At 34.7% G+C, this 22,353-nt stretch overlaps 1 protein-coding gene across 1 annotated transcript; it reads right to left on the bottom strand.

The window, feature by feature from the left end:
• Window positions 1-282: 282 nt before the first annotated feature.
• On the bottom strand, window positions 283-6,074 carry LOC107412333 (inositol phosphorylceramide glucuronosyltransferase 1). Its single transcript, XM_016020095.4, has 10 exons — window positions 5,635-6,074; window positions 4,988-5,108; window positions 4,396-4,581; window positions 3,639-3,802; window positions 3,120-3,227; window positions 2,664-2,801; window positions 2,463-2,576; window positions 2,056-2,323; window positions 1,425-1,542; window positions 283-647 (listed from the first exon to the last, which is right to left on the bottom strand). Exons 1-10 carry the CDS (start codon window positions 5,878-5,880, stop codon window positions 527-529), a joined length of 1,584 nt encoding a protein of 527 aa, XP_015875581.2. The 5' UTR covers window positions 5,881-6,074; the 3' UTR covers window positions 283-526.
• Between the last annotated feature and the right edge of the window lie 16,279 nt (window positions 6,075-22,353).

Below are 22,353 nucleotides of genomic sequence, written 5' to 3'. Positions count from 1 at the left end.
AAAAAAAAAAACATCCGTTTGCTTGAGAACGATAGTTTGGTAGCAATACACAGCTCTACATAGTCATTTTGGATCGAGTTGCCAGAATTTGGACTGTCAAAGTGGATATTTAACATTCTAAAGGACATGATTATTCTGGAAGTTTGTAAAGTAATAAATCAATAACTATAATTCACATATATATATATATATATAAGAAATAAATCAATTCAATAACTATGGTAGTTTAACATAAGAGGGTATCTACAAAATAAATGAAATGGTTAGATTCAACACTTCCAATAAATCAATGACCAGCAATTGTATAGCAAAATGGAGATACTGATCAAGATATTCATAAAGAATACTACAACAAAATTTCAAGGAGTGAAGACAATTCTATATTGACAAAACTTCCTGGGACTATTTTACAAATCAATCATTGGAGTTACACGCTAAACAGAGTAAATTTATGAGACACAAACACTGATTACAGTTTACATCATCAGAGTTTTAAAGTCATCAATCAACATATGAAACGATGCTCCTACTTCGCATAGTTGTCTCGATCTTCAACACCTCTCAAGAATGATCTGATAGCAAGATGCTCTGAAGCATATGTCATGAACGATGCCAAAATTAGGCCTCCCACAACCATCAAACCTAACCTGTTGAAAGATCACAAAGATAATCTTTCTTAACTTGCGTTTCTGGTAAAAGAACAAACCCTTGAACTGGTGAACCTTATTTTTTAACCAAACTTGCAAAAGAAGAAGGAACAGTTATGTGCACAGGCAGCCATCAAGTTCGCATAGCAGTTAAGCTGAATAATTGCATGAAGTAACATATTTCTAAAAACTCTTAAAACAATCAGGACAGGGAGCAGCTAACAACAGAAGTAAATAAAGCATAAACAGTTACATTTAGCCAGAATTCAGTAATAACAGATCTTCAATACACATAACAATGCCAACATTCTGATATCTTGGGAAAACAGATCGGCTGATTTAGTTCATGGTGGACTAAAGACACATTCTACTATGTTAGCTATACAGCTTTCTAACAAACATAACTAGCATAATATGATACAATAATAAATTGGCTCAACAATGAAAGGGATCATTCCTCGGTAATGGAATGTAAAGAATAAAATTGTATATGATATAGCAGAGTATGATTTTTCTCGCATTCAAGAGAAACTTGTCTGGGATTGTCATTGACAGATGTTGTCCCAGACGATCCAAACAAATTTCTTCCAGATGAAAGAATAACTATAGGAGAGTAAATGCTTTACTAAAATTCATGTTTTAATTAATATTGAATCATGACGACAAGCATATGCAAAAAATTGTGCAATTTGCAACATTTTCTTTTCCAGCATCATCAAAAATAAATAAATAAATAAAATTATACCAGTGCTTTAAAATTTCGCTTAAGCAAATTACCTCATAAATAGAGCAGTAATCCCAAACAAACAAGGCAAAGATGGGGTAGCAACAGCCAAAAATGCCATCCCTAGCCCATAATACCATGTAGCAAGATCACAAGATAAAGCTTGACGACCTGCAACATACAATAACCATCTATTAATTAAAAATAAATAAGTAAGCTGATCTAAATGAAACTGATTGGCAGAGATCAGATATGACAATGCGCACAAGACCACTACTCTTATACCCATTTAATACGTAGAATTTTGCGCTTTTATTTATTTTGTAAGAAAACAAGCCTCATATTAATCTATGAAAAATAAATTTAAAAATTTAAAAGTAGCAAATCAATTCAAATCCTAAGATAGTTAACAAGCAAATTAAGTTGATAATGAAGATCATAGAAAAAGATAATAATAAGAGACCAACGAGAAATTAAAACAAGTGGAAAAAGGTTAGAAATTTGGAAATATCTATATATGTCATAAATAACATACAATCTGAAATAATATCATAAAATATTAAATAAATCTTTTAAAATCTTTCAGAAAAGGAGATCATCAAACTTGGCAAAATAAGAAGATTCAGACTTGGGAATACCTCCACTTTACAACAATATATACGATATGTATTCAATTCAACTAACCTTTTCCAGAAACATAACCAAAAAATTCAGAATGAGGGGAAACAGAACCTCCATGCCCAGCTTTTGTCTTCCCCCATTGATATATTAAATGTAGATAACCTCCAAATAATAGAAAGAAGATTGTGAATGTCCACTCATACATCAAGAGCAAACCAGTCCATGGCATCACTTGACGTGGCACGATTGAAAGAGAAAGCAAAAGGGCCACAGCAGCAGCCACAAAACAGATGATTACAGAAACTCCACCTAAATAAGCAGGCAGCTTAGGCTGCAAATCATCATAGAGAGTATTAACAGAAGAATAGACACTATGAAAATGAAAGCGAGAATGACATTACATCACGAGGAGAAAAATGTGCAATAGCTTATTTTATATGCCAATCCTTTAAGACAAAAAGAAATCTAACCTGATGGTTTAAATTAGTGGATGGTGGAGAAACAGCAGTATAATTTATTGCACCAGTAGACCTAATTTTGTAACAAAGGTGTCTAATATGGTCAAATAATGAACCATACCGTGCCTGCACCAAAAATGATATTCAATGAGATCCAATTTTAAATATTTATTTGGTTAAGTTATAGGTTCAAGTAATCCTGCAAATGATGACCTGAAGACATGACCGATAGTAACAAATGATAAGGGCACAAAATGGTAGTAGAAAGAGAAATTTGACAAGGAGCTCATCATTAGGATTTCTTCCTCCCCCAGTTCCAGGAAGGGATTCCTGAAGTTGTTCCCTAACATTCTGCGTAATCAACAAAGCAAAATAAAATTTAGGATAAATCACAGACTAAATAAGAAGAATGCAAGATTAATAATCACATCACAAAATTAAACTATGCAAGACAATAACATAGCAATGCTGTGTCCCCCTCTACCATCGGTCAACCAGCCAGCACTAACAGGTATAACAATACATCAATACAGAACCTCATATACAAGCATAACCACCCATGATAAATATAAACCAATCCGTTTCCCCTCCAAGAAGAAGAAGCAATACAAGGAAGAAAAAACATTATATCAAGAGATTTTTGTTTCAGCATGGAGTTAACGACAATACCTGCCAGACATCAACAGGTTTCAAAAGCCAAGATGTCCACCAGTCCCACGGTTTTAGAGGACCAAGTGTATAGTGAATAACACGGAGTTCCCGTTCATCTACCATCCACTGCATGTAAAATACATAATTAGACTAGAAAACTTAACTTAAAACCAATATAAAGGTGTATTCTCAAACAAGCAACTCTAATAAATAGGTAAATACACATCGAAGACATCTTTACAATATGTATATTAAAGTTTCAGATCAAATAGTCAAAACAGGTACTGCAGGGAAAAAAAAAAAAAAAAGAAAAAAAAAAGGCGATAAAAAAAAATGTAGAAGAAGCAAGAGCATGAGCATGAGCATGATATTTGACTTAGCAAATGTTACTTAAAAATCTCCCTCCCCTTTGACAGATAGAGAGTTTTTCTGATGGGTTCCTGGGGGAGCATATTTTATGTTTGATAATCATCCCTCAAACACTCAATTGATTCTTCATGATAACAAAATTAACCAACCAAATAATTGCATGATTACCTTGTTTGCAAGCATATAGAGACCAACATCTGCATTATATAGAGTGGAAAGCCGCTCCATTTCAGGAACAGGTCTGGACTTCAACTCCTCTGGAGGCAAATTTGGTTCAAAAACATGTGCGTTGGCAAATTTAGGGAAATATGAATTCAGAAAACCCTGATCTCCTGTACAAACAAATCAAATACAAAAAAAGTAAGGGGAGAGAGAGAGAGAGAGGATTTTTTGAAGATAGGATAAGTAGATTTTGCTAGTGCTACATGGATTAGGATTGAAGAATAACCATGTACACTCCAAAACCAGTGTGCAGATACTCCTAAATGGTGCCTGACTACTCGAATTCAGCTCATAAATCAGCACTCTCATAATGACATTATCTAACATGTCAGCAAACAGGCACAGATAAATATCTATTTACTTGAGCATGAATCCTAACAATTAACATAATAACTCATTTATATTCAATCACCATAGCATTAATGCCACCAGGCACTATAGCTATACTTCTACAGATATATACAGACTCTTAAGTATTTTTCTCTCCCAAAACATAAACTATACATGGAAGCACACACTTATTTTCTCTGAGAGAATATAATTTTTTGTGACTGATTTTCTACACGCATAGATACAGTGATCTAAATGAAAAGTATACAAAACGCAAATGGTCTTGATGATAACTGGTCAAAATATAAAATTATCTAAAAGAAAATATAGGCTATGGGAACAATAATAAATGTTGCAAAAAGAACTGTTCAACCTCCAGTGTAAGATGACAAAGTTTTCACTTTACTCATCATGTCATTGAAAACAGTTCGAGACGGTTCCACTACCATGACTCCAGAGTTTAGCCTCTCAGAATGCTTCAAGTTAGCACAGAATTTTCCACATTTGAAAAGATCCTCGATACTTTGGACTACAATAGTATCCGCATCAAGATATACAACTGCAAATCAAATTCCGGAAGATACAGATTATGATCTACTACCCAAAAGCCAAATTGCTGATTCAATTAGCTCAATACAAATGATGGGGGAAGATGTGACATGCCTTAAAATTAATAGTTCATATTTGCAATCTAATCGAACATAGAAAGACTAGATGACTACACACTAATAAGGTCAAAGTTACAAAAATACTATCAGTTCGGACATCACCATACAGGTAGGTACTACTTGTTCTTCTGTGGAAAAAGAGGAAAAATAAAACATTTACAATCACCGTTGTAATAACCTAATAATATCATCACATATATTCCCTTTGTAATCTCTTCCCCTTTTTTCTTTTTTCTTTTTTCTTTTCCTACCCCCCCATATCAAACCAAATGCAGAGTTTAGAAATTCAACATTTACCTTTCGTGTAGTTAGTCATGTTAAAAATTTTCAATTTTGTATAGACACCCCAAAATCTCTTGGGCCGTACTTTATTCGGATTTGCCAATAAAGTAATCTTCTCCACAATCCATCCATCAGCCTGCACAAATACGCATAGCCGGAATAAATATACATTGTCAGCTATAACCATAAAAATATTGAACTTTTAATGAATCTTAATTGATGGGGTTTGACTTCCCAGATATTGAAAATTCAAACTAAAATTACCCTAATAAATGCATCAAGCAATAGAGATGAAGAAGCTAAAATATATTCTCAAGCACCCCAAAAATAAAATAGAACAGAAAACCAAAATTTTAAACGCCATTTTACCAAAAGGAAAATGAATTCATGTGTAAAAGCTTCTTACCACATGAAATTCAATAAATGGAAACAAAAATCAAATGATCAATTTATCAACTTGAATAAACCTAAACAAATTTACTTATGTTAAAGTAGTTGGCTTTAGCAAGCCAAAGCATTGAAAGGAACAGAAACACACAAAAACACCCACAAAATTTCCTGTATTCCCTTCTCATATTCTCCTTAATTTCCAAGAAACCATTTTTATTATCAAAAAAAAAAAAAAAAAAAAAAAAAAAAAGAGAAACAAATGAAAAACTGACCTCGAGAAGCTTCTTGGCATAATCAGAGACACCATCAGAGATCAAAGCCACCATGTCCTTCTTGGATCCAGTATCACGTATCGATTTCCCGAGGACTCGAACGCCCAAGAGGAATTCATCTCCGTACAGGAGCGTGACGTAAGCCTCCTTCGAAGGCTGGCTCGAAGATCCTTTCGCGCCGGTTGTTTGAATCCAAAGTAACGAAATTGTTACCAGCAGCACGAACCATGACTTCATTCTCATCATACAAATCGATTTTCTTTTTTGGCACCCCAAAATTTTCTCGAGAAATCTACGAATTTTCTCGAGAAAAAGATAAAATGAGGGATTTTTAAATTTTTTCTTCTTTTTTTTTTTTCTTTTTTGGGAAATATTAATTTGGTTGAAAGGGTTTTGAAATTGGAATTAAAGTTTTCATCTTTTTTATGGCGTCTCTGACTTTAGAAGAGTCGTCCTTCCTTTGAAATTGAAAGTACAAATGATTTTCTGAGGCTGGTTCCACGGTAAATACTGAAACTGTCAAAAACACATATATTTACTTTCCATTTCTTTTTCCATTATTTCTTCAGAATTAAAGAGAGGACTAAAAAACATAAAAATAAAAATAAAAAATGGATAAGGGATTATTATTAATTTACTATATGTGGAAATCTAATGTCAGGATATTGAAATTTCACAAATATTCTCTTCTTTTTTATGTTCACAGGTTGAATTTTCTAAAAAAAAAAAAAGAAAGAAAAAATGAAGATATTTTTTAGTGGATTTTTGATATTTTATAACACCACTCATTCACAATTATTTTTATAAATCTTTCAATTTTTTAGAAAAAAAAAATTAAAGTAAAATCCTTAAAAGAAATTTTTTCTCAATTTGCAATTTGTACAAGTACAGCCAAGTGATGTACAAGAGCTGAGCTAGAATTAACTTATGTTAATTTTAGTTGGTATGTTTATATTTTCCTATGCTAGACTTCTTTCTTTAATTCAAGGTAATATTTTAAATAATATACATTATTTTTTAAAAATGTAATATTTAAAATATAATTTATAATATGATACTAATTTGGCATATGATATATTAAATAAAATTAATTTAATAATAAATCTTTCACATTATATTAAAATATCATGGTTTTTATAGATTTTTTCTCTTTTTTAAATTAGAAATTATCATATCATTATAAAATATATATATATATATATATATTTTGTCAATGATAAGTAATTAGGAATAATTTAAACTTAGCAACCTGCAATTATCACCAAATAATTAACATCAGTAATAAAATATGTTGCTCTTTTATGTCTAAACTTTTTGAAGAATAGGAAAAGTTACAAATATAGTAGTCATATATGAAGAATAAAAGAGTATTTTTTTTAATTAATTACATTTTAATATTATGTTGTTTGCCAAATTACAAATTGGATCATTGAATTAAAATTTTTCATATTATATTCTCAATTTACAATTTATTTTATATTAATTCAATTTCCAACTTGATTTTTAAATTGATTAAAGTTTAAAATTAAGAAAATTAAATAATTCTTTCATTGATCAAATAATAAATTTTTTATATAGTTTATAAAATGAGAAAAATCAATTAATTTTTTCAATCTTCGGACTTTCTTTTGTTAGCCAATTTAAAAATTAAATTAGGAACTAAATTATTGTATAACAAATTGTAAACTGAAAATATAAAATGTTAAAATGCAATTAACTTTTTTTTTTTCGTTTTTCATTCGTGGATTTCAATGTCAATATATATATATATATATATATATTTTTTTTTTTTTTGGCTACAAAATCCAGATAAAGTAATAGAATCGACGCTTATAAAGCTAAGCTATTTAAGCAGGAAGATAAAGTGAAAGTTAAGTCACCAACCAAACGCGTAATTAGATCAACCCCACAACCACATGCATACGGATACCATTCAATAAATATATTAGATATTACAATTGTCACGTTAACACATTACTTTTTATAAACTATAAATAATAATTTCCTAGAAAATAACTAATACATAAATTCTAAATTATTAATATTTTACTGTTTATTGAGCACCTAAGAAATTCTTTAAAATAAATATTATATTCTTTATAATAAAGAATATATGTTAAAATATAAAATGAAATTTTAAAAAAACCTTCCACAAGCATTTTATTTGTACTATTTAAAATTTATTGCTGTTTTTATATATATTTTTTTATTTTTTTAACTAATTTTTTTTTTTAAATATTATAATGGTGATGTAATAATTTATAATGTATTAAATTAAAATAATATTATACTAAAATAAAGAGTGCATCTCCAACATACTCTTCGTTATTTTTTACAAATGTAAAAAAAATAAAATATTATATTAAAATAAAGAATGCGTCTCCAACATATTCTTCATTCTTTTTCATAAATGTAAAGATACAAATTCACTATCTATATAAAATTTTTAATAAACTCAGTAATTGGTAAACAATTTTCTCTACACAATTATAATTAAAAATTCATATTTTATTTTTTTTAAATACTATTTATATATATATATATATACAATGAGGAGATAAAAAGAAGAGAAAAGATAAATTATAATTATTTTTGGAAAATACCAATTAAGAGTAATTATAAAGGGCTTGATTGAAGAATGCTAAAAAAAAAACTCACTCTTTATTTTCTAAAATCTTTAGGATGCTTTTCATTTTAAAAATTATACTTTTAAAAAAGAAAAAGCATCTCCAATCATTAAAGATGCTTTTAATTTTTTATAGTTAAAAAATCATACTTACGTTTTATATTAAAAAGTTCATATAAAAATTAATTAGAGCTTTTTTTTTAAAATAAAAAAATATTAACTGTTTAAAATAAAATGTATAGGACAAATAGAAAGTCTATTGGAATGCTCTTAAAGTATATTCAAAGAAACTTTTCAAAATAAAGAATATTTTTTTAATGATAAATAACATCTTCTAAGCTAAAGAGTAAAATTTTAAAATGTTTTTCAACAATTCTCTTTATATAGTGCTCTTTATTTTTCTTTTTCTATAAATACTTATTGTTATATTTACTTCTTTCATCATTTAGTTAATTTTCCTCTCAATTATTAATAATTAAAAATAAAAAAAATAAAAATTAATAATTAAAATATGAAAGTGATTTGGAAATTATTTACTATCTAACTTTAAATTATATAATATTCAATATAAAAAGTGGATTTAGTTTTCTATGTTTGGAGAGCTAAATTTATTTTTTAATCTAAAAAATTAAAATGAAAATTGGATTGAAGAATATTTTTAAAAGCTCAGCTTCGGCTTTTTAGAATGACAAACATTAAAAATAAATAAAAAACCCTAATGAAGATGCTCTTAAAAGAAAAAAATTAATTCAAAGCATTATCAATGAAACCATTGCTAAATCTATCTATTTAAGTAAATTTGGCTTTTTAGCTTTGGTTTTCATTTTGATTACTAGTTTACAGCTTTAGTGTCTACGTAGAACGATTTACATACTCCTGATTTGAATTGTATGTTTTGATTTAGATCCCAATAACATGGATTTTGAAGAAGATAACAAATAAATTAATTTAAAATTAGAATGGGAGACAGACTTTGACTCATAAACCAGAAAGGCAAATTAAAAGTGTCAACATGGTTTTGGAAGAACTTAAAAGCTGTTAAACTATACATGGAACTTCTTAAAAAATAAATAAATTAATTAATTAATTAATTAAAAAAAGAAAAAGAAAAAAAGAACCTATTTTAGTCGAACTATCTAACGTCCGATTTTCATGCCCTTCTTGGTTCTGACCTAAAAATCTGTCTTCCTTTTTTGCTTCTTTTCCCACAAGGTTGCCGGCCAAATTAACAACTAGCTAGCTATTGCAATATTACTAAGAAGTTAGGGGGGTGTATTCAACTTTCCTAGTCAACTAGGTCTAGATTAATGATATTAATGATATATATATATATATATATATATACATCAATGATATTAATTATATATGCAAGAGCATGAATATAGCTATTGAAACCAAAGTCAGCCTCTCAACCAAACAAAAAAATAGAAAAAAAAAAAAAAAAGAAGTCAGCCTCCATGCATATATCCACTAATTAATAGGATTGCGTGAAAAGTTGTTCAAGGCCTTAGGCTATAAAATGGCATAAGATCAAGCTTAGTTGGCTAAGCACTATAACTAATAATTTTGCACAATATATGTCTGATTTTATCATTTCTGCTAATATATATATTTGATCAGCACCAAACCCCACTTTCTGTTAGTGAGCACCACATTATTCCATATTCTTTGTTAAATTGAACAATTTATACAAACCACATATGCCGTGACTTCAATACCTATAATTCAGTGGAACGTGATTTCATCTCAATTTGGTAGAAACTTTGAATCTTCTTTTCTCTAATATTATATACAAAAGAGACTTTGAGCAGGTCTTTAATTTATTATCCAATAACTGCGCACGTCCAAATCCCCATTAATCCTTGGCCTGGCTAGCTAATTAATTGTTAAACTTTTTGTAGCTATATATCTTTTTGAATATTTGCAAAACTTGAGATGAACTTCAAATATATATGTTATGTATGGATAGGATATTCAAGACGTATTGAAAACTTTTGTTGGTGGAAAGTGAGACTATAACCCTCTTTAAAGTAGTTGTACATATTATTTATAAATTCATATATATATATATATATATATTATTGGGAGACTATTTTTTAGAAGACAGATGTCATAATAAGATCAAATTGTGAAAAAGTATCTTAATTAAAAGTTAAAACAATTGTTGTCACTTGAGTTGTTATTATGGACAATGTGATCTTTCCTACTCATAAATTTGCAATCCATGGAATAATTATGAAAACTCATTCCTTAATATTTTATTTAACAATTTTCTAAATTTATAAAATTCCAAGGTCACGTACATGCTGCCACCTGTCGGACAACCCAGGATTTAGTACTTCATGAAAACAGAGGGCCAGTGACCTTAATTTCCTTCTCTTCCTTTCAATCATACCAAAGATATTTTGTTTCAAATAAAATTTCATAATAATCAACTAAAATTTCGAAATGTAAGGGTCAAAATTTTGGCTACTCATCCTTCAAGAAGGCAAAGCGTTTTTTTGACTGCTAAAAGCCAAGTCTCTTTTGACTAGCAATTTACCTAAAAGACACGTTCATTAAGCACTTTAGATGGTCTTGAATCTCTGAATATGGAAAAGAAGATAAAAAAATAAAAATAAAAAGAGAGGGAAAAGAAGGGTCAAATTTTCTATATGTTCCATTGATTCAAATCCCTTACCTTCCAAGCTAAAAGTAAGAAAGCGATTTTTTTCCTTTTTCTTTCTATTTCTTATTTATTATTATTGTTAATATTATCATTATTTTATTTTTTAGTTCTTTTATAATGGGACCCTTTTCTTTTTAGGTTTGAATGACAAACTATGGGGCACGATATCTGTCGCAAGGCCTCGGGGCGTTTGCTGCTACGTAGCTGGTTGAAAATTCAGTCTTTTTTATTTTTTGGAATATGGATTACAACTTTCTCACTGAATAGGCCACTATACAAAAGTAGACTATTTATCTATAATATACAAATTACATAGTGGGCTTAAAGGATAAAGCTGAATTATATTTTGATTTTGATTTGTTATCCTTTTTTTTCCTCCCCTTTGGTAGTGTCGTAAGAACTAAGAAATCTAATACATTGTGATGAGCATCACTATAAATATAACCCACAATTCCTCATCTATCCTATACACATAAGAAATCCAAAGCAATAACACAAAAAGTGGTTTTCATTTTCAAAGTACGGAAGGGGAAAAGAAAGATTGATCATGTCGCTTCTGAAGTACTTCTTTGGAGGCAGAATTCAAGTTCATCTTTCTTCCACGCTCAAAGGCTCATCTCCGTTGGTGAAAAAGTTGTAAGCCTGTGCTGTCAGCAAAAATGCTTATATTGATATGAGATATTTAAATATCTCTCGGCAAGTCTGGTTCTTGGCTCATATTGTTTTGATTCTTCAGTACCTTTTTATCCTTTTTTTTTTTTTTTGTTTTGCTTTTATAATTTTCACTTTCTTCATTTTGGTTGTGGATGGAGAAAACCCAGAAAGATAGAGAACTGTCTCAGAAAAATGAAAAAGTAAAAAGGTTATTTGGGGTTTTGAATCCAAATATATATCGTTCCCCGTTGGTGCTTCTTTGATTTTTACTATAGTATAGGTGAAACACCCTTCTTAATTTGCTTCTTGTTTAAGAGGTTGTCATATTTATATGCATTAGCTAGATCATCTTTAATCAAAAGGATTTTTTTTTGCCTCAACCCGGAATGCATAGCTTTAATTAATTACTAGTGCATTTTTTTATTCTGTATATATATATATATATATTATATTATAGTTCAATTATTCATTCCCATTTACTAATATCATACGAAAAGTCTTAAGTAGCGAGCTGGAGATGTATTTGGCTTTGGTATATCTATAATATAAAATAGAAGTTGTAAATCGTAATTCAACAAGGAAAATATACTGGTGCAATGTGAAATATTTAGTCAATTTATCGATTTAAAATTGACTCATCGATCTAATAATTTTAAGTACTAGCTTGGTTTTTTCTTACTCATCGATCCTATAATTTTAAGTACTAACTAGTTTTTTTTCTTTTTCTTTTTCTTTTTTTTTTTTTTTTTTTGGGCAATAGAACTAGCAACTTTGAAGTCCAGGAATGAATTGAATTTGACTGCATTAAAATGACCCTTATAATTCATAAGATGCCCTAGATGGTGATAGGATTAGAGATTAATTAATTGTAGAGTTAATTGCACTTTGGGTGCCTTAGATTTTTTTAAGATTTTGTAATTTAGGTTCTCAACTTTTAAAATAAATGATTTAAACCCTTAAATTTTTAATTTGTTTCATATTAATCTAATTCTTAATTTGGCTATATTAATCTAATTCTTAATTTGGCTGAATGATAATAGTTTCATCCACGATCAGCACTTTAATATATCTCTTTCTTTACTCTACTATTTTTAATCCATCATAAAAATAAATTTCTGACCAAAACTATTACCAATTTGTTTGGTAAAATTTGAAATTGAACGAATCGACAACAATTTAAAAGTTAAAGGTTAAATCTAAAAGTTCAATGAACCATTAATTGTAATACTAGTTAAACAATTATACAGAAACCAGTGATACCCACAAAACTACTAATTGGGACAGCGCCGCAGGCCCAAGGCCTCCACCTTTGTAGATCCACTTTCAAAATGGTTGGATTGCTTGTGAGACCAATCAAATTATCTGATTCATGTTATTATTATCAGTAATCGTTTTTTTTTTTTTTTTTTTTTGGGAGATAAAATAAGAAAAAAAACAATACAAATTTCGATATTGCTATGTGGGATTAGTTGAATCAAAGTATATACTAAATTGAGGCAAGACCATATAATACAAATTATGCAAGTAGAAAGGCAATTAAAAAAAAAGGTAAAAAACTAGTATATACAATTTTTCGTACAAGCTCCATCGAACTTTTAGATATCTCCAAAAATGGATTTGTCTCAAACAAAATTTATAAGGTACTTTCCAAAATGATATATACAGTCGGATGGTCTGCGTTGCCTAGTGTCACGTTCCGCATGAAAATGGAGGAATCCTTGAGGCTTATCCGGAATATTCAAAACTCTCCTTGAGAATTCATCATAATTTAAGAGAAGTCTGGAAGGTCCTAGAACACTACAGAACAATCTAAGACTTATGTACCTTTCTAGAACATTCTAGAATTATGTAGTAAGATGACTTACTAGAATAGTCCATAGAAATATCTAAGAGAATTATCTAAAATCTTATCTAGGATAATGCCATGTGTACAAGATCTAGAATGTTGTATCCTCGTACTATGTGCCAAGCCCTCTATATAAAGGGGGTGAACCCTCATTTGTAAATAGGACCAAGAATCCACACATTCACTTGTAAAGCTCTCTTCTAAGCAATATACTTTCATTCTTCCAAACTCTCTTTTGTGCTCTAGTCTTCTTTACTTAGCTTTCACTTCTTGTGAGCAAAAGGCTTACTTAGTTGCAATAAAGGGTTGGAATAGCAACTAAGACCGCACGGCTTGAAGGGTAAACAAACAAGTCCGTGACACTGGCCTCTTAGCTAAGTTATATATTTATAACAAATAATAATAATAAAAAGAAAGGGAAACCAAACCTTCTACCAGTAGAATTAGTAAATAATGATATTTTTCTTATAAATTTGGATGCTTAGCGCAAAGACCACCATTAATCTCTGTAAATACATAGATAGAAATATGAAGATTCCTGAAGATAAAGAGTTCGATCAACTAGTGAAAAAATTTAGAAAAATTGCCAAAGATGAGAATGAGATGATCAAACTACTCAAAAAAGAAGTAGTTCTCATGAATTTCATTCAATTCTCATCTCAAAATTCCAGTAGAAAGGAGAAGTTGTCAATTGAGGAATCAAGTAATATTACACTTGGAAACAAGCGAAAATTTTCAGAAACTGAAAAACAAAAACATCATCATCACCATCAAGAAACTAATACAGCAGCTGCCACACCAGAAGCATCCAAGAAAGCAAGTTTGTTTGAAAGAAAAATCACCGAGAAAACCATCTTATACAGCCTCCACATTCGAAGCATCCAAGAAAGCAAGGTTGTTGAAAGAAAAATCATTGAAAAAACCAATATACATTTCTAGGGAATAAAGACCAAAACTAATCCAACCACTTTCTTGGTATCCACCTCCTGAGTTGCCAATAGAGATAAGGAGTGTGATTAAAAGATTAGGAGGTTCAGACACGAAACTGGTAATAGAGAAGTTGTACGAGGCTGATTTACATCCACATCATGATCGTGTATCAATACCCAAAAAATCAAGTAAGAGTAGAGTTTCTTAATAACCAAGAAAAGAATGAAATAGAGAATAAGGATGGTATAAGAGTGAGAGTGATAGAACCATGTCTTGGAGAAACTACATTAAGCCTTCGGCAATGGCAGATAAGATCTTCGATTTCCTATGTGTTAGCAAAGATTATGTCATTACGTTTCATTTATTATATAACCTAAGGTCCCACTTGATTAATTATATCATTTTTTTTCTCACTATCTTTCGAATTATATTCAAGTGACGAGCTTTATACACAACTTGTCTTTTATTCAAATTAGTTTAATAATTTACAACAAGTGGATGATTTTTTTTTAATTATTATTATTATTATCATTTAGGCATCTATAGCTGAATTGTAATTGCTTACCTGTGTTTCAAACGAAGCATTAAACGAATCGTCTTTTTTTTTTTCTCTGACTTTTCACTTGGGAAAATAAGCAAACACATCGCGATCAATTTCAAAATGGATGCTGCGCGCCCAAGAGCCATCGAAAGGGATCGATTATCGCTCACAACGCACACAACGCTGGACTGGAAAAAAGCAGAGACGAAGATCGCGACCAACCTCAATCTTTTCCTGATAACGCAAAGATATGATCGTGGCGGTGGATACAGAATGGAGTCTGGAAGAAAACGACGTCGGGTCAGATCAGCAAGGATAGCGGATCGTTCTGCTGAAGCTGTTCTATTCGGAAGGCTGTTTCCTGATAAGGCTATACAAGAAGCCATGGAGGGTTTCTTGGTACATGAAACAGTTTTTTTCTGATGAAGGATTTGGTTTTCGTTAGTGTTCATATGAAGGAAGATGTTGCGAAGCTGAAAGAAGAGTACGGATTGGAAGTGAGACGAATTGTGGAGCTGAGTGAATTGGCAGCCAAGGTTGCTGGGAATCCGTGCCTTGAAGCTTTAGGGATTAGGGAGTGATGAGGACGTGGGTTCATGGGACATGCATGGGGAGGGGTTGCTTTGTTCTTTGACTTGGTCCTTTGACCTGGTCTTGAGCAAACACGTTATATTTGTTCTTTTGTAATGTTTGTTACGTGATTTCACTTAGTAGGCTAGGCTAACGTTTATTTTGTTATGCTGATTAGTTAGTGGGCTAATATTTCTCTATTTCTGTTAATTATGTGCCTATAAAAGGCTTAGGATTGTCAATAACAGAAGAGGAAGAAAGGAAAACAATAAAGAACCCAAATTCCCTCTTTCTCTCTCTAGTTTCTCTCTCTAATTCCTCTCACTAGATTTCCCTCTCTGTTTTGCTCTGTTTCTCACTAACCAAAACAGAGGACTCTTTCACACCAAGCCACCCAACATTTTTGGTATCAGACCCAGGTTTCGTATTCCATGGAGACCCGAGGAAAGACAAATGCAGAGTTTCGAAATGAAGTTAACGAGATGTTGGCTCGGCATGAGTCTAACTTTGATCAAGTGCATTCCACGTTGCAGCAGTTAATGACAGAAGTTCAACATCTGCGGCTCCAAAATTCCCATATGAGTGGGGGAACCCAGGATGTTAATCCTTTTGCACCTGCTGAGCCCACCCAACCTCTTCCTCCTCCACGGACGAATTCTTCAGGAACAGACCAAACTCCTCACCTGTCTTTCCCACGGTTCAACGGCGAAGAACCTTCGGCCTGGCTTTATCGAGCAGAACAATATTTCGAGTTCAAAAACATACCAGCAGATCAACACGTCCAACTTGCTTCCTTCCACTTGGATGGAATTGCTTTGCAGTGGTACCGTTGGTTAACGAAAATCCAAGGCCCATCAACATGGACAGAGTTCTCTAAGTCATTGCTTCACCGCTTTGGTCCCACAGACTATGAAGATCCCTCGGAGGCATTAACCCGACTTAAACAAACCACTACCGTGGAAGCCTACCAAGAATCCTTTAAGAAGCTCTCTCATCAAGTGGATGGGTTGCCTGAAAGATTCTTGATTGGGTGTTTTGTAGCTGGTCTTAAGGATGAAGTCCGACTCGATGTCAAGATTAAGCATCCACGTTCTTTAGCTAAGGCCATTGGAGTAACCCGATTGATAGAAGAAAGAAACTATTTACACCGTCGGACTACCACAAACCTAAGAGCAATACCCACTGCAGTAACCCCTAAGGTCAACGTAAATCCAACACCTGGGTTTTTGGGTCCCCCACCGGTAACTCGAAACAACTCCATTAGACCAGGTCCTGCTGCTCGACGAGTCTCTGCTCAAGAAGCCTGGGAGCGACGGGAGAAAGGACTTTGTTATTACTGTGATGAGAAATTCGCTCCAGGACATCGATGCATGAAACCACAGCTATTCATGATTGAGGACTCATTGGAGACAGAGGAAGAAGAGAACGTACCACAAGAGGATGACCAGGACGTTATTCCAGAAATTTCTTTCCACGCTATCTCAGGAACTGATCATCCGCAGACTCTTCGAGTGATCGGGAGAATTAAAAGTCGAGATCTCATGGTACTCATCGACGGGGGAAGCTCGCATAATTTCATCGATCAATCCGTGGTGCAGAAGCTGGGCATACCCATAGATCATACCAAGAAGTTTAGGGTGATCGTCGCCAATAAGGAACGCATTGAGTGCGTTGGAGTGTGCCGCTCCCTTCAGGTACGAATACAAGGATATACCCTTTTTGCTAATTATTATGTTCTTCCAGTCGCAGCTTGTCCCTTAGTTCTGGGAGTTCAATGGTTGGAGACTCTGGGCCCTGTAAAGGTAGACTACAAGCACCTAACCATGTCATTCAAACAAGGAGAGAAGGAGTATACATTCCAAATGATAAAACAGCAAGGTTTGGAAGCACTTAACGACAAGGAGATTCAAAAATTAAAAGGCCTCTGTGGGACTGGGTTTCTAATCCAGCTCATGCCCACGAACTTGTCTACCGAAAGCCAAGTTTATCCCGATGAGTTGAATGATCTCTTATATCAATTTCAGCTAGTATTTGAAACCCCCAAGACTCTCCCACCTCATCGTAGTCAAGATCACCATATTCCTCTCTTGCCCAATACTAAACCCGTTAATGTGCGTCCCTACCATTACCCATATTATCAGAAAGCTGAGATTGAGCGTCAAGTGCAAGAACTTCTGCAAGTTGGTCTCATCCGCCCAAGTCGAAGTCCATTCTCTTCTCCTGTTTTGCTTGTCAAGAAAGTCGATGGCGAGTGGCGTTTTTGTGTTGACTATCGTGCATTGAACAAAATGACTGTCAAGGATAAATTTCCGATACCTGTGGTGGATGAACTTTTGGACGAACTCCATGTCGCCATATACTTCTCCAAATTGGACCTTCGTGCAGGTTACCACCAGATTCGAGTTTGTGAAGATGACATTCCTAAAACGGCGTTCCGAACCCATGAAGGTCATTACGAGTTCGTCGTAATGCCATTCGGATTAACGAATGCCCCTGCAACCTTCCAGAGTATCATGAACGACCTTTTTCGGCCGTATCTACGAAAATTTATTTTAGTTTTTTTTGATGATATACTGGTATATTCTAACTCGTGGGAAGACCATCTCATGCACCTCCACATTGTCCTAACAATTTTGATTGCAAACCAGTTATATGCGAAAAAGACTAAATGCCGCGTTGGAGTCACATCTGTCGACTACTTGGGACATATAATTTCAGCAGGTGGAGTCTCTGTAGATCCTTCCAAAGTGCGTGCAGTCGAAGAATGGCCCACACCAAAGTCCGTTCGAGACGTTCGAGGCTTTCTGGGGCTCACCGGTTACTATCGGAAATTCATCCGAAACTTTGGAACCATAGCCGCTCCTTTGAACCAGCTATTGACTAAAGATGGTTTCCAATGGAACAAAGAAACTGAGATTGCCTTTCAGGACTTGAAAGTGGCATTGACAACAGCTCCTGTCTTAGTCCTCCCCAATTTCTCCAAACCCTTTGTGGTGGAATGTGATGCAAGTGGCGTGGGCATTGGGGCGGTACTTACCCAGGATGGAAGAGCCATAGCTTATTTTAGCGAGGCTCTCAAAGGGGCAACACTTAATCTCTCTACATATGAGAAAGAGATGATAGCCATTGTGAAAGCTGTACGAAAGTGGAGACCATATCTGTTGGGCAAATCCTTCACCGTTCGAACTGACCAGCGGAGTTTAAAATTCTTAATGGAGCAGAGGATCACCACCCCAGCCCAAGCACGGTGGCTTCCGAAGCTTATGGGGTACGACTACACCATTGTAACACCCCGTCCCAAATCGCACCGGATTCCGTGCACGTTGACCGAGGTTGACCGTTGACTGAAGGGGTCAAAAGTTAACTTTTTGACTCGGTGGGAATTTTGAGTTGAACAGGGTACCGTGGCGAAGTGCACGATGCCACGAGTTCGTAGACTGGTAGCACGTCGAAAACGGAGCTACGGTTTGGAAGTTATGGACGAAACAAGTTGCGGTCCAAACTGTCCAGGGGGTGCCGGAGTTGACTTTTTGTTTTTGGGGAAATGAGCTTTGACTCATGCATGGTTGTGAAGTGCTCGTCGATACGAGTTCACAGACTAGCGGCACGCTCAAAACGGACATCCGGTTAAAAAGTTATGGACGTTTGAAGTTTACCGGATACCGTAATATTTTAATGTTTTTGGGTATGTGAACAGTGAAATGCCACGTGTCAGCTTCTGATTGATCCACGTGGCATTAACAGTGTCACACAGGGGTTTTTATTTGGTAAAACTCTCGGGGAAGAGAGAGAAAGAGAGAGGAGAGAGAAAGAGAGAGAGAGAGGACCGTCGGCCACCGGAGTTTTTCCACTGTTCCGGTCGAGTTACTGTACACGCGCCAGCCAGCAAGCTTGCCCTCCTCATTTCCGGCAAAACCTCCAAGTTTCACGGCGAACGGCCGCCGAACGCGCCCGGATCGGACTTCCGAAGTTCGACGGCGAGTTTTACCCCTCCACCGCCGGCCACCGCAAATCGACCCATTTCCGGCCGATCTACAGTACACGCGCCGTACACCCTTGATCCTCTCCTCAAGTCCGGCCGACCCACCAAAAAGCACGGCCATCGGACCACCGACGCGCCGGGATCGGTGCGTTTTCCAGCGAGGGGTCGGAAATCTTCAAACGGTGATTTCTCCGCCGTCCGACCTTCGTTTTGCTCACCGCCGGTCCCGTTGGGTTGCTCTCCTCAAGATCTACAAGTCTGCAAAATTTCACGACCAACGGCCACCGCACGCGCCGCCGCCGGCGACGGTTGCCAGTGACCGCGGCGGCTTGCCGGAAATTACTGTTCCGACGAGTACCCGAAATTCTGGCCAGCTTCAGTCTGCAGTGTTCGATCTCCTGAATCCGAATTCGGCTTCCGTTTCTGCCAATTCGCGACGGTTTGGGAGAATTGCGGAGCCGAAACTCGAAAAGCTTTCCGGCGAGATTCCGACCCCGTCGGGTCCAATCACCGGAAAGTAAGACCGAATCCGTGATCCTCATCACGCGAGCTTCGATTCGGTATATAACTCGTAACCCTTTAGATATCGCTTGCTGTTCGCTCCCCGGGTATCCATTTGGGAATTACCCGAATAAAATATTAATATTTTTGGTTTGTGCACTGTGGTTGTTTAGATGCACGTACGAGTGGCGGAGTTGATCCCGAGGAGGATCTTAGTTGATTTGCGCTCTCCAGGTGAGTGACCCACCTTCAAAAAATTATTTTGGGCAATTAATTAAATTTAATTGGTATTTAATTTCGTATTTAATTATGTTCATGTGGTGTGGTTTAATTATGGTTTTAATGCGGTTTAATTTAATTTATTTGTTATGCATGAGCAAGGTATGTTTCGGTATTGATTTTACATGGTTTCAAATGTGATTTCTCGGGCATAATTGGGTTAAATATTTTATGAAAATATTTGGTTAAATTTTATAAATTATGCCCGCGGTATTTTTATGGTTGCATTTCGTATTTCGAGGAAAATTGTGGTTTGTTGATTATCGCTGTTTCGTACCGGGTTATTGGATAAAATATGTGGGATGGTGTTTTGTGAAATTTTGGTATACTTCCCACGGTGGTTTTTGGAAAAACGGTACGGTTGGTTACTTATGTTTATTTTTAGACGCACTCATACAGTATTGATGTTCTGGTGTATGGTGTATGGACACGTGGTTTAGCACGCGGTTATTATATGGTTTAGCGTGCGGTTTTTACTTCACCCGTGAGTTGCCATTGGACCGTGGGCAGGCAAGGTTATTGTTGCGCACAGCCGCCCCCCTCCTTGGCCGGGTGATGGTTTTTTTAGCAGTTGGTACTGTCGGGACGCCGAAATGACCGCTGCAGGTTTCTCTCTTTAACCCCACGCCAGTCGGTGCTCGGGACGCTGGGTATCGGAGGGCATCACCGGTATATGGTGTGGTGCGTCAGGTGTAATTGTCGGTGTAAATTGCAAATAGTATTTTAAACTCCAAAGGTGTTCTAAAATTATTTATTATAATTTATTACATTTTTATTATATTTGGGGTATTTATTTATTTAAATTTTTTTTTGTTAAATTATTTAATCCCTTGGTTTTTGGGAGGTATGCACATTGGGTTTTGCAAAAAGGTTTTAAAAAGGGAACATTTCAAACGGAGCGATTGGTGCGAGTTTTGAAGGAATTGCTAGTATTTGTTCTATTCCTTAATTGCTATTACTATTATTTTTATTATCACAAAAAGGTGTTCAGTAGTTCGGGTTACTCACGGAGATGATTAGCATCTCACACTCTTAAATTCCGTTCCCTTAGGTGCAAGTGGTGGTAGGCGTTCTTCCGGAGCGAACCAAGTTTTCCGCTGCTGTTGTGTTTCGAGAAGTTTCTTGTACTCTTTCATTTCAGTGTATTATTTCTTTTCAGCCTTGTTGTATTTCGGTTGTTTAGCACTTCTTAAAGCTCTGTATACTATTGGGATACTTCTGTTTTATTTATGCACTGGACTGTTGTTGTTTTTGAGAAGTGCTGGAATTTGTGGAATCAGTTTGTAGTTTGTGGGAGGAATAAGGGGATGTTTTTAGAAGTGTGTTTTCAGTGCAGGTAGTTTGTGGTAAGTAAATCCCTTAGGGGAGGCTCTGTCGGATTTTTCGTTGGAGGGTCCGGTAGGGTTTCCCTGGGATCAGGGCTGTCTAGGGTTCCGGGGAAGGAATTCTGGACGGGTCCTGACACCATTGAGTATAAAAAAGGACTTGAAAACCAAGCTGCTAACTCTTTGTCCAGGAGAGTAGAAATTCAATTTATATCTGTGTCAAAACCCCAATCAGATTGGTGGATTCAATTGCAGCAAGAGCACCAAGAGGACCCATTCTATCAATCACTCACTCCCAACTTGCAGGTTGTTAATAGAGATGGAGTTTGGTTCCACCACGATAAAATTATTCTTAATTCCACATCTTCTTTGGTTCCTATGTTAATCACCGAATGTCATTCTTCCCCTACGGGCGGCCATTTTGGAATCCAGAAGACACTCTCTCGGCTTCGAAGTGATTTTTATTGGGTAGGCATGAGAAAGATGGTCAAAGAATTTATTCAGCAATGTGGAATATGCCAAAGAAACAACTATGATAACATGTCACCAGCGGGACTCCTCCAACCGCTTCCAATTCCTGAACGAATTTGGTCCGATGTGTCCATGGACTTCGTTGAAGGGTTGCCACTTTCCTTTGGCTGTTCTGTCATTATGGTAGTCGTGGATTGACTTAGTAAGTATGCTCACTTTGCTCCTCTTAAACATCCTTTTACTGCATTGAAAGTAGCAAAATTGTTTGTACAACATGTTGTACGGTTACATGGGATGCCAACCTCCATTGTGAGTGATAGAGATAA

Source organism: Ziziphus jujuba, chromosome 10 (genome assembly GCF_031755915.1).
Source record: "Ziziphus jujuba cultivar Dongzao chromosome 10, ASM3175591v1".
In the NCBI taxonomy this organism is placed as follows: Eukaryota; Viridiplantae; Streptophyta; class Magnoliopsida; order Rosales; family Rhamnaceae; genus Ziziphus; species Ziziphus jujuba.
This window is presented reverse-complemented; position numbering and strand designations above follow the sequence as displayed.

Excerpts from the sequence above, each read along its gene's own strand:
- LOC107412333 (XM_016020095.4), bottom strand. The coding sequence starts at position 5,880 with ATGATGAGAATGAAGTCATGGTTCGTGCTGCTGGTAACAATTTCGTTA. Across the intron at positions 2,577-2,663 it reads ACTATCGGTCATGTCTTCAG|GCACGGTATGGTTCATTATT; the intron begins GTCATCATTTGC and ends TTTTTGGTGCAG. Across the intron at positions 2,324-2,462 it reads CCACTAATTTAAACCATCAG|CCTAAGCTGCCTGCTTATTT; the intron begins GTTAGATTTCTT and ends GATGATTTGCAG.